The sequence below is a fragment of the Gossypium raimondii genome, chromosome 8, assembly GCF_025698545.1.
Source record: "Gossypium raimondii isolate GPD5lz chromosome 8, ASM2569854v1, whole genome shotgun sequence".
NCBI lineage: Eukaryota > Viridiplantae > Streptophyta > Magnoliopsida > Malvales > Malvaceae > Gossypium > Gossypium raimondii.
The window spans coordinates 49,841,368-49,854,494 of NC_068572.1; the positions used below are offsets into that span (position 1 = coordinate 49,841,368).

The 13,127-nt window shown below is 32.3% G+C and overlaps 1 protein-coding gene across 2 annotated transcripts; it reads right to left on the minus strand.

The window, feature by feature from the left end:
• Positions 1–6,600: 6,600 nt before the first annotated feature.
• LOC105791901 (probable transcription factor KAN2) lies at positions 6,601–11,740 on the minus strand. Of its 2 annotated transcripts, none has more exons than XM_052634685.1 (6): positions 10,624–11,740; positions 10,413–10,489; positions 9,320–9,365; positions 9,067–9,235; positions 7,857–7,914; positions 6,601–7,266 (listed from the first exon to the last, which is right to left on the minus strand). In XM_052634685.1, the coding sequence occupies exons 1-6, from the start codon at positions 11,270–11,272 to the stop codon at positions 7,150–7,152; spliced, it is 1,116 nt and encodes a 371-aa protein (XP_052490645.1). In that variant the 5' UTR covers positions 11,273–11,740; the 3' UTR covers positions 6,601–7,149. The 2 variants fall into 2 exon arrangements, with proteins under 2 accessions (XP_052490645.1, XP_012475654.1); XM_012620200.2 differs by having other exon boundaries at positions 6,601–7,269; positions 10,624–11,738.
• Positions 11,741–13,127: the final 1,387 nt, after the last annotated feature.

The following is a 13,127-nucleotide window of genomic DNA, read 5'->3' on the forward strand; positions in this document are numbered from 1 at the left end:
ATTTACATTTCTAGTCATTGTACTTTGCTTTTAAGACTCTCTAAGCTTTAGTTTAATGTATTTCAGCTTATTTTAATTTAAATCTGTTAAAGCTTGGTCCTTTTATGTTTCTTGCTTTAGATTTCTCTGTTAAATGCTTTTGGTTTCATGTTATTTAAGTTTTCTTGCATAAAAGTCTCAACTTTTATATTTTTCTCAAGCTTTACTTTCATGGCTACCTTGTTTTTCATTACTGTGTTTATTCTCTTCACTTTAAGCATGCGTAGCTAAACCTTTAAGGAGGTTGGTTGATGGTGTGGATAACCTAAACACTTTGGACAAAGAACTAAATTGTAACAAATTGGACTACTTTGAATAAAACTAAGAACTTAGGTAGTGACGCCCCTAAAAGATGATAAAGTGAGATTTGAAGGAAATCTTGTCGCGCACCCATTTGTTAGTCCCAAATTAGCCGGTGAGGTTTGAAGATAAGCCAGACCTAATTCGTCTAAATCGATAAAATTGAGATTGGAAGATAAAATGAAGCCACTTAGTAATTTAAGCGATTTATGTCTCAAGTCCGAAATTTGGTGAACCACATCAAAGTCAACCAACTTCCATTAGTTATTTGCTGGATAGTCCATGTAGTTTACATTTCTTGCAATTTAGTCCCTGGGGTAGAATCTTTAATTTTCTTGCAAAATCATCTTTTATGGACTGTCGTACTATAAAATCATATTAGTAGCCACTTAGACTTTATTGTGTATGCTAGTTATTGCTCAATTGTCTCTTCCTTTGGGTTGATGCTTGGAATACTTCGGTGTTTCATTGTAACACTATAAATATTACAACTGACTTGTACGCTTACAGTAAAACCAGGCTTTAAAAATTATTATATAAGTTCAGTGTTTTAATGCGCACATGCGCAGCCAGTCATATACATATATATTAGCTTATATGAAAAACTAAATTTGATATATTTAAAAAGAAATACGAATGAAATCGTTAAAATTAAGTTTAAAAGGGAAATTAAGATAGAAAAAATATATATATGCTCTACACTTATATAAAACCTAGAACTGAGTTAGGGTTAGGGCTAGTTTAGCAATGCTTTTGAAAAGTGCTGTGGAAAAGTACTTTTGAGAAGTCTTTTTGAAAAGTTTGGTTTAAGATTTGAGTGTTTAACATTACTGTCAAAAAGTGCTTTTGAGAAATAAAATGTTCATTTTAGACATGTAACAAATATGCATTTAAATAATGTTCAAATTAGTTAATATTATTATATTTTAGTAAGAATATAAAAAATTTTATTATAACTTGTTGTTAATATTTTAATATATGAAATATAAATTTTAAATATTGTTAAGCAATAAATATTAATTATTTATAAAATTTAATTAGAATATATAAACTATATTTTAAATATTTAAATATTTGTAATTAGATATTAACACATTTGTATTATTTTAAAAAATATTTTTTATTTTTAATTAATGATTTTAATACATTTGTAATTAAGCACCAATAAAAAAAAGAAGGGAAAGTACTAGTTATTGGAGGGATGAAAAAGTAATTAAGCACCAAAAGTGTTTTTGGGAGAGGAAAAGTTAAATATTTTAGCTTCTCCTTTTCAGAAGTGTTTTTCAAAAGTGCTTTTAAAAAACCAAAACTTTCAGCCAAAAAAAGCTTGTTTAGCACAGCTTTTCTTCTAAAAATGCTTTTGGAGCCAAAAGTGATTTTTTTAAGCACTACTAAACAAGCCCTTAATCGAACAACAACTCAGTTGGAAATGACAAAAACAACTTTGTTTAATTTTAACGTATATATATAGAGAGAGAGAGAGAGAATGTATAAATCTTTAAAGTTTTAAATACATTTAGTTATTGCCTTTAAAATTTAAAGTCATTTCATTTGCATGCATATCCATATATAAACTAGTGATAATATGCAAATATATTTATATGTGAACTAACTAAATCTTCAAATAGATGTGTTCATAGGCTGAGTCGGGGCAAGCCTTTGTAGTGATATTAGCATACTTCATGCTTGTCCAAGACCGTTCTGGCTCGAAATATTGGTCTTAAGTTTTGTCTAAGCCTGCTTATATTTGATCAGCTCCTGTTTCTATTATTATTTTTATTTCTTTTTTTAAATATATATTTTTTAATTTAATATTTTCTTTTGTTATTTTTTGGTTAATTTATTTATTAAATTTTAAACGTAACTTTTAATGTTTACATTATAATATTATATGTTTAATTTAATTTTATATAAATTACATACTATATAAATACATATGATAAAGTAGAAAACGAGCCAAGTTCGGGCTTTTTAATATTCAAGCCCAAGCTCAGCCCATTTTAAACAACCATAATTTTTTGCCCAAGTTTATTTTGACTCTCATACTTTTTATCCAAGTCCTCCTATATTTTGAGTGCACCTTTAAGCTTGGGCATATAGTCTAACCCCTTGAACATGTCTATCTCCAAGAAAAAATTAACTAGAATTTATCACACATGTGAAAATATAATATATTATATATAAACTAAATTTTAAAAATATTTCATATATAAATTTTATATTTCGAGAAATAATAATATTTTAACAAAGGTGGATATATTTTTTCTAATAGCTAGAAGAATAATAATAGGTGGTTTAGTTTTGAGAAAAAACGAATAGTTTTATTGAGAAAATGATTTTTTAAGTAGCTAGTTTAAGAGTACATAAAAAACTTTATTTATTTTATAAAATTTTTAAATAATATAATTATCTCTATATTTAACAAAACAAAAACTTTAGCTTTATTGTTTTTTTACCAATTGAGTTGGAGAATAGGGTTTGAATCTTGAACACGACATCGTTGAGAAGAGTAGTCACGAACTCCTAACATGAACTGTAAAACGGATACGAAAAATACCGCAAAAAATATAAACAATTATATTGTAATCATATACATATCTACATATGAAATCGTAATTATATATATGATGTCATCATAAACTAAACTATTAATTATAGTGATTAAGGTTGAATATTTGCCTCTAAAGTCAATAAAATAAATTTAATAAATTATAATTTTATTGAGAAATATTTTATATTAATTAACGATGTTTATATATAAATTATTTTATAAAAAATAGGGAAGTGCATTTATAATAATTATATTATGGAAAAGTATGTTTAAGTTAATTACACAAGGAGAGAGAGAAATGGAAGAAAAATTTATAAATTATATATAAATTTATAAGTTGCTAATATAATAATTATATTTAACTAAATGTTTTAATCAATTAATTAAAACTGTGGTAGAAGAAGTTAAAAGGTAGAAAAATGGGAGAAGTATAATTATGGAAATCAGGAGCAGGATCATGATGCTACAAATTTAAACTCTAATTTACTTTATTTTTCTTTGAAGGCACACGACTGCTGGGGACCATTTTTACTGCTATCTTGATTGTCCCATATGAGTAGGAAAAGCAAAGACTGAGAAATTCCTTAGTTTAAAGAAATAATAATAATATCAAGTTTGGAAGTGGGTATTCAGTCATTCACCTGTCCATGCAAAAAGCAAAAGATAAAAGCCAAATCCCATGCTAAGCAGGTACGTATTGGACTGCACGAGGAGTTAAAGCCTTGTTTGGTTTAAAAATTGAGATTTACAAGAGGTAATAAAATTAGTGGTGGAAAGTGAGTGAGTGGGGGAGCACAATCAATCACTTTAAAATTTGTTGGTAAAAGTAGCATGAATTGATGTTATATAGGTTGAAAAGCTAATTATTAATTAAATTCCTACTAAATAACTTTTGGTTGCTTTGATTTTATGGCCGTGACTTTATATTTGATTCTGATGGGTTGTCTGCTTAAAGTTAATTCCCATTATGTCTCTTTATTCTTATATACCCAGTTTGATTTTCATTTTTTTTGGAGGGAGCAATTAATAATTACCTTTAAAAATTGATTTGGTAATCTGTCTGTTCCATTAACATCTTGCTGCTACATATATGGGTTTCAAAAGCAGAGAACATGCAAGTGCCTGTCTCGTGTGTCACTGGGACCTGTAAGCTTTAACCCAAAGCCCCCCCACCTTTGTGTAAAACCTCAGCAAAGCGAGTATTAGAGGGTCTAAAAATTTTAAAAGCCAAAATAAAGGTTTATTCCTTCTTTTATTCTCCTAGATTTTAACACCCTTACATAAGGATAAATTTGGATCTAAGTTTAAAAATTTAAATTGGTGGGGGTAAAAAGATGATTCCATTTTTTGCAAAGGATTTTATGAATTACCCACTGTCCATTTTCTTTTCTTTTTTCCTCATACGGAAAAGTTGTAACATTACATGCAATATCTAACAAAAGGCTTAGCTATTTGACAATAAAACAACCCTGAGTTGAAAGTTTACCACTAAAGCTACAAAGAGTTAGATTTAGAAGTTACCCTATTGAGTAGATGCTTTAATTAAATAAATCCAACTAATGTTAACTCTAAAAGTGTTGCTTAATTTAACATAATGTTGCTTATCAAATACCACAATCTGGCAAATCTTTCCTTGCTAAGTGAAAGCCGTGGTTTTAGTAAAGGAATAATGGTTGAAAGAAAAGCATGACATTATTGTACAATTCTAGCTTTTGGACCATCCTATTATATATATATGTATATATTTTCTCATGAACGTCCATGTGGATTTAACTTACAAAAAAACCCCACTATGGTTCCCAATTTAATATCACTTTGTCTTGCACTTATCCTGCATATCTCAAGCTGCCAAACTTGTATCCTTTACTTGTTATAGGATTGCCAAATCTCGGAGGAAACCCAAGATTGCTAGCAACAATAGTGGACCAATTGGTATAAGAGGCAAAGCAAACACATAAAATGACACAAAACTCCTTAATTATTCACCACAAAATTAGCTTGATAAAGAAACTAGTTTCATCATGTCTTCCTTAATCCTAGAGGCACTTTAGTCTTTTCGAAGTTGCGGTCCTTGATTCATGATTGCGACCCAACAACAAATTTTTGGACTCATTTTTTTTGTGTGTGTGTGTGCTAGACATGGTTATTATAATAACTTGGTAAAGCTAACATTAGAACATGAGCCTTTTGTTCACAAATTGAAAATTATTGAAGCCTAATGGTATGAAACCAAAGGCATGAAATTTTGTGCTTTATAGAAGGAAACATCTGACTAGAGAACAAATTTTTTTGGTAGGAATCTTTCTGTACAAAAAGTCTATCTTAGATCAGATGTTGTTGTCTTAAATTCCCTATCCTTCTCTATATATATTACTTTTTTTTCTACCCTCTTTTCCAATCATTCTCTTCTATTTTGGTGATTAAAGGAGTTTTCAACTCTTTTTTTAAAAAAATAAACCCAATAATTGTTATACGAATTTTTTACATTTCTCAAAACACAAGTGTCATCTTCATATTTTCGAAATTTAATTCTACAAGGAAAAATAGTCAATTTTTGATTGTCTAGTCTATCTATTTTTTCCTTCCTAAAAGGAAATTTGGGTCTATGTTTGAAGATATAAAAAGGATTAATAAAATTCTCCATGCAAAACATAGAGGAATATCTAATTGGTGGAACAAGACGGGTGAAAATTCCAAAACCCTAGCTCAAAATGTGGAATAAAAAGCAATAATTCTCCGTTGGGAGGAATTTATAGGTACCACTTTCAAGGAACCTTCCTCTCGGCAATTAGACATTCAATCATCTTTTTGGAAAGCTAAACATCAAAGTCTATGGCTTTTTTCCCTTTCTTAATTTAAAGTGCCAATGACAAACAACGAGGATTGCGATGAACATTGCTCTTTATTCAGCCATCAAAGGAGTAGAATTTCGTCATTATCTGATATACAAATTCATTTCAAAACGTAATTTAATTTCCACTATATATCACAAAAAGGGAAAAGTTTTAGGGTAGATAAACATCAAATTCCCCATGTTTAGATTGATGATACGGCAAAAGTATCATAGAGGCCCATGTATTAGAAGTCCGATTACATTTTAGTTTCTCTACTCAAAATGGGCAAATTAATTACTATACATTAGATCAAAGAGCAAATTGATTCTTTTGTTAAAAATTTTCATTCATTTTTGTTGTTAAAGCTTGTCCCCATATATTAACATGGAACGTCATGTGTCACTATCTAATTATTCTATCGGCTAAACCAATTTTTAATAGTACAAATGAATGAGTTTTTAAATATAAATGACTAATTTACTCTTTGATTTAATATATATGGACTAATTTAACTTTTAATATAGAAACATGTACTATACTTTCCATAGGAACCAAAACAACTAATTCGAAATTGAAGGATTTCTTCATTTAGTTTTTATTTTTTATTTTTGCTTTTGCTTTTGACTATACCTTTCTATATAAACTTTGATATATGTGATTTTTGGAGAAAAGGCTTCAAAACTTTCCCTTTTCATTTCCTCCTTATTTATTGTATTTTGCCCAACAAATTTGAAGGTAATACTATCATTACTTCTGAGATCTTGTATTTCTTCAAGACTTTTTATTGCTTTTTTCCCCTTTGTTTACAAAGTGTAAAGCATGTAAAATTGCTTTTATAAAAAGAAAACAGAGACCAAAGAAACCCCATACTGAGGCTTTGGTAAAAATAAGCTAAGAATTATATTAGAAATGTAAAGTGCTCCATTACAATTACCAAGGATCACTTCAAATATAGTTCATACTTTTAAGATAGTTAAAGGGGTCACTCTCTCCCTCTCTTTTTTCTCTCTACTTTTTCATCTTTCTTCTCTCTCTCTCTCTCTCTCTCGCTCTCTCTCGCTCTCTCTCTCTCTGTCACTAAGTGCAAAACATAAATCAATTAGATTTCATATTTACGTAGGAATATAATATGTTGATATGGATCTCTCAATGCTGCTTTGATAGGAAGGACGTGTGCTTTTCTTTTTTGCCATCCCCTTCTCTCCTTTTGTTGCTCTCTGTCTTTCTTGTCTCTTTGTCTGTCTTTAGTTGCTCTCTTTTTCTTTTCATAATCTGATATTCTTTTTAATATATATATAAAATATGAGAGGGTACCTGATTCTCTTCTCCAACTCCCCCTTCTCCTCTCTTCGGAGTCAGAGATATATATGATCATTTCAAAATGAGCAGTACACACCCTAATATATAAAATTATTTATATCTATATCAATGTGGAACCCCCAATGTGAATTCCAAATTAGGCTTCTTGGAGCATGTCTCTGAAAGGCTTGATGAGCTTACATCTGATATTCTCTCATAGCTTAAGCATTTTGGATCCATATCCTTCTGCACCCAAAATTAAATAAAATAAATAATAAAACAAATCATCAAAAGCAATAAATTGCATTAGCATTCATTTTGAACAGTATAGCCTAGCGTACTAAGCCTGGTACAGCTCCTCTCCTGTGTGCCATTCCCAACACTATTCTTTAGCATTACAATTATCTTTCCTGGTGCATTATTCATAATTTGACCCCATCTACAACCATGCATGTTTCAAGGTCAAACCAATGAGCTTGATATGGGTCAAGAGGATTGGGTTTATAATAAATGCATGTTAAGTAAATTTGATGATGAGGCCTGAGCTAGGGAGGGTTCTTCAAAGAACAAAAAAAAAGAACTTTTAACAATCATAACCCCCCCCCCCCACACACACACATACACACCCACCCACACCAGGAAATGATGCAAATTAGAAATGTGCATGCCTCCATGAAAGAAGAAGGAAAAAAATTGGGTCCACCTTTTTGGTATACCTTTTTCATTTTATATTGGTGTTTATATATATATATATATATTAGCATCAACAGAATGTAGGGAAAAAGTTGGAAAGAGGAGGTTATTTGGGGAAATAAAAGGTTAGAAATTAGAACCTGGAGAGATGGTAAGTTTAGAGGAGAATCATTAGGTTTGCCATGCAGCCAAGCTTCCCTGTTAGAAACCAACACAAAGAGAGAATATTTGCTATCAGTGGAGGCCATGCATGCATGCAGAAGAAAAAGCAAACTGAGAAAAGAAATCTATCTTTTACTGTCTCGTTTATGGTTGTTGCTCACACACACACTTTACATTTTATGCTGATTGAAATAAAGTGAAAGCCATGTGATTGCCCATTACCCATAACAACAACAGACCACAAAGAAGGTTCAAAGGCATACCTTTAATACCAATATACAATAAATATTTCCACTAATGGGGCCACCAGTGAATTTAGCTTTGAGACTAAGTTTTCCATTTGTAGGACCCATTTATTAGCCTTATATCCGAGCCCACAAAATCCTAAGGAAAGAGATATCTCCATTTTTTAGGCGGATTTGTCATTTGGGAATTTGGATTCTCTCAAGTCTTGGAATGATAAGGCCATCAGTGGGTGCTTTCCTTTTCCTTTTTTTTAATTTACTCAACTTTTTCTTACCACACCCACCACCACCATCTCAATTTGTGCCTCAGATTCTAAATAACTAGTATTATAATTACTCCATCATGGTGATGGCTTGTCGTCGACAGAGAGAACAAAGAACCCAATTCACTTCTCCCCTCTTTTAGTGATTTCTAGCGTTTTGCATGCAACTATGTTTTGTATTTTGCATGTGATGGTGGAGAGAGAAAATGCCTATATAAATAAAGGTAAAGTCGAAGAGATTGAAAGAAATGGGATTTTTAATTCTGATCCTAATACAAACAATCTTATATTACATATATATACAAGAGACAAACCGTTGTCTGTTCTTGTCAAGCATACGGGGGCTGACATTTTTCTAAAAGAAAAAATCATATCGGTCGTTTTAACTCTATTAAAACTCTTGTTTTAGAGTATATAACTACATATTATATGAAGGCAATAATACAAGATGATAAATCAAAACAAAACCAAGGGTCGTACTATTTATGTTTATGTAGTGGTTGTGACATCGATCCCAGTGTATCTCATTCATTGTCCCTTTTTTTATTTTGTTTTTAGAAAGGAAAAAACCAATCAGTATATAAGAAGGAAGCAAATGAAACAGAAAGGACAGGCACACACTGAAAGGCTAACCAAACTAGTATTACTAATAGTAGTAGTGCAGTACAAAGCAGACTAACCTTGACGAATTGCTCCACAGTCCATGGTACTCTTTGTCTTGATGAGCATTTGATGATGACGATCTTCCCTGCTGAACTGATATCTCTGATCTTCTTGGGTTTTGAATTTCAAACATCATATCTTCAGATGTATCCCCAGATGATCCATTTTCAAATGCATCCATTTGTCCTGCTTGATTAAACAGTTAACTTCTTTGTTAAACCCAAATTTCAGCATTAATCCTAAATGATGATCAAATATTGGTATACTGACCTGACGATGCTGCTGCTCTGTCAGTGGTCTTCACAGTTCTATACATCTGCAGCCAAATAATGAATCGAATAAATCAGCATTAGAGTCAGTTTATGAGCAAGGTAAATAAAACTTTAATTAAATTACCTTCATTTTTAGCCCTTTTGAGTAGCTAAAAAGATGGACAAATAAAGTAAAGAAAAACCAGAAAGTAGACTCAATAGTAAACTGTTTTGTGTATCGTAGGCATTAGTCAGTGCATGCAACTAAGCAAGTACGAACAGTGAAAAGAAAGAAAGGGGAACGAAACTGTAGCCAAGCAAAGAAAGCATTTATGCTTGTATATAAAAATATGTGCGTTGGTGGTGAATACAGAGAAGTGAAGTAGTAAAAGATGGAGGATTTAACCATGGTTAAGGGAGGGTGGTTAAAAGAAACCTATCTGAAGAAGATATCATTGAGAAATGATAGTGTCTTTGTACTTTATATATATTATTTTCTCTCTCTCTCACTCACTGTTAGTGAAAATACTTTTTTTATGAAGAAAAAACATGATGAATTTGAAGGGAGAAACTTGTCTTGGCTTAGCTATTGACTGAGTTTTTGAATACCTTGGGCTTTGTCTTACTCTTTTTTATTATATTTTTATTATTTTGAAAACGATAATAATTTACTACTGCTGTGCTGCTGCTCTCTCTCTCTTTAATTGAATTCTTTTCGTTTACATGGGCCGGTTCATTCTTCCAAGCAAAAAGCTGTTTATTAGCTTGCAGAATCATCAGATCTAGTAGAAAAAGAAGTGCTGAGGATTTGGGAGACCCTCTGCAAGGAAACATTGGAATTTGTAATCTAATGTTATTAACATCTTCCGGTAATGCTGACTGTTTAAAAATATGCAAACTTAGCTAACTTCCACCATTAACGCTGCATCAAGCTACCACGCCAGCCCACTAACACACACTATTATCAGCTTGGAGAAGAAACCCATAGTTGCAGAAAATTCAACCACATCTTTCAATGTTGTATTTATATTTGCTTCCATTTTAAGGAAACCCTTGCAACTAAAATGGATAGAAAAACCATCATGGCACTGAAGGATGTGAAAGTTGTTTACCTGCAGATGGGATTTTACATGTGCTAAGGTAAGATCTTTGACATCCATTAGCTCAAGAACCGACTTGGGCGTAGCTCCTGAAATCGCCACAACAAGATAAGACAAGAGACTTAGTGTTTACATAACTCCTTTTTGCTTTAAATCAAACAAAGACAATGGTGAAAATAGAGACGGAAAAGTGAATAGTAGAGAAAGAAAAGGTGAAGCATACTTTCATGACCACCCAATAACTCAACAGCATGAACAAAGCGAGCATGAAGTGTAGTAGTCCATCGCATCCTTGGAGCTCTCATGCTTCGTTTAGCTGGAGACCTTGACATAAATCTTGATCTCATCAATCCCTGAGACTGAAAGGGGTTCAAGCTGGTGTTACCAATTTTGGTAGTAGCCAAATAAGAAGGGGAGGAAGGTAAGGATGAATCCAAGGGCTGTTGAGCGAATGGGAAAGGAGGAGAAGGAGGGGGAGGAGGAGGGTTTTGGTAGACGGGAATTCCCCTTATGGGTCTCAAGAAACCAAACTCTTGTCCTAGCCCTTGTTGATGTTGTTGGTGGTGGTGCTGATGTTGATACAGTAGCGGATGTTGCAGTTGGTTGTGATGGTGAGGGAACTGGTTGTGGTGATAAGACTGGAAAAGATTACCATTGCAATTGGCGGTGGCGCTACCGTTTTGAAGAAGCTGATGGAAGTGGTTGGAGTTGGAGTCTGAAACCCTTGGATTCGAGAAAGATAGCTCAAAGCAGTTATCAGGTTTTGCCATTGAAGACATGGAGCTTCTGGAGTCGAGACCTCTGGATGTGGGTTTGATGTTCGGTGGGCTGATTTGCAAGGATAAATCTGGCTGTGCAGGGAATAACTCCATCTTTAACACCCACAAAAAACCACCACTTTTTAGCTCTCCCCCCCCCCCCTTTCCCTAATTACTCCTCCCTTTCTGCCTTCCTTGTCTCCTCGCTACTCTTGCTGTTGTCGTCCTCCCAGTATGTCCTTGAGCTATAACAGTAAGTGAAATACAAGGAGAGGTGGGTGTTAAGGGTGATCCAAACAGCAAAAAGGGTTTTGAACTAACTTTTTCCTCCGAAGGGGGGGGGGTTGATCAGTAGTTGCAAAGATTTCAGGTTGAGAGAGAGAGAGAGAGAGAGAGAGAGAGAGAATATGTGAGAAAATGACACTTGAAGAAGATGAACAATAAGAGAAAGAAGGAGGAGGAGGAGGAGGAGGAGGATAGTATAATATAAGTATAGAGCCTAGCTTTTTTCTGGTTTTGTGGACGTCCCGGGGGGTTATAGCATAGGGTACTACTCCTCTCCTAGGCCGTGAGAAATGAAGAAAAAAAACATTAAAAACATAAATAAGTTAAATTGAGGGGATTTTGATTCCCTTTCTTTCTTTTCTATCCTTCTTTAATTTCTTTCCTTTTTCCCTTCTTTTCTTTCGAGGATAAAAAGAAGATTTTTATATACTAATAATAATACTTTACTTTAACGTGTGCATTTGTCCCTCAACAACTCATACTTACCTTTATAACCCCCACGCACTCTCCTTTTTAACTCAATCCCTGCTGCATGCTCCCTATATTTCACTACTACCTTACATTAACCATATCATTATCTCCCCAATCTTAAACAAAGTCACTCACATCCATTCAACCATTAAAACTCTTTATATAAAATAAATATAAAATATAATGATTAAACTATTATTTACTGTAAGTGGTCATCCAGAAAGTTGTAATAATTGGTAAATGATAAAATTAATGAGACACGAATCTCAAATTGAAATGGTGTAGGGAGTATGATTAAATATATACCCTTGATTCCAACCACTCATCTGGGCATAATGAAGCCACTAATTCCCACATTTTTACTTTCGGTACGTATGTTTGTATGTACATGACTTCTGGGCCCCACTAATCCAATTTCTCTTCCAATCTCGTGAGAATTTGAAAAGGCTATAATAATAATAATAATAATAATAATAATTAACAGTTTTAGGGTAGATACACTTGCATGTATTATGTATATGGTCCTCCTAATTTTACGGAAACTCAAATTAACACCCCTTCCTCTAAAGCAGAGTTAAAGGTAAGAATGTCACTGTAAATTGTGATTGGTAGACACCCCTAGCTTCCTAAATGTTCAATCGACAAATGGGAAAATGTTAGTAATTTAGTTTGGATTAATACCTATAGGACCTATAATTAATATTGTTTTAAGTGTTCCCGGACTATAATTAAATTTAGGATCAAGTCAGATGAAACCCTGAAACAGAAATATAAATTCTTACCACTTAAATCAATAAATTTCGATTAATTTTTTGGATTCAACTTTATAAGACTTTTCTTTCTTGTGCAAACCATTCGAAATGGTTGGTGGTGAAGATAAAAAAGGAGAAGTCCCCCTCCTTAATTTCGTATTATGTTAGAGAAAAGAAAATTTAACATGTCTACTGCATAATACAGAGTAACTAATTAACGTAATAGTTATTAGGGTAGTAATTACATTCTCTTGTTATTATAAAGAGTTGTAATGAAAAATATAAGTTTATCATAATTCTCTATGTTATGTTTGGTAGTATTATTTGTAATTAAACACTTATGTAATTTATAAATTACTATAAAATAACAAGAAAAATCAACATTATATGTAATTTTATCTAATTGTTCTAGTGTTTCATATTTGTTGGGTTATTCCTCTTTAATATTTAACATGTGCCCT

Bases quoted from the DNA above. Each gene is read 5' to 3' on its own strand.
- LOC105791901 (XM_012620200.2), bottom strand. From the start codon at position 11,272: ATGGAGTTATTCCCTGCACAGCCAGATTTATCCTTGCAAATCAGCCCA. The intron at 10,490-10,623 runs GTATGCTTCACC...TGGCGATTTCAG, and splicing joins GTTATTGGGTGGTCATGAAA to GAGCTACGCCCAAGTCGGTT. The intron at 9,236-9,319 runs GTCAGTATACCA...TTAATCAAGCAG, and splicing joins CAGAGCAGCAGCATCGTCAG to GACAAATGGATGCATTTGAA.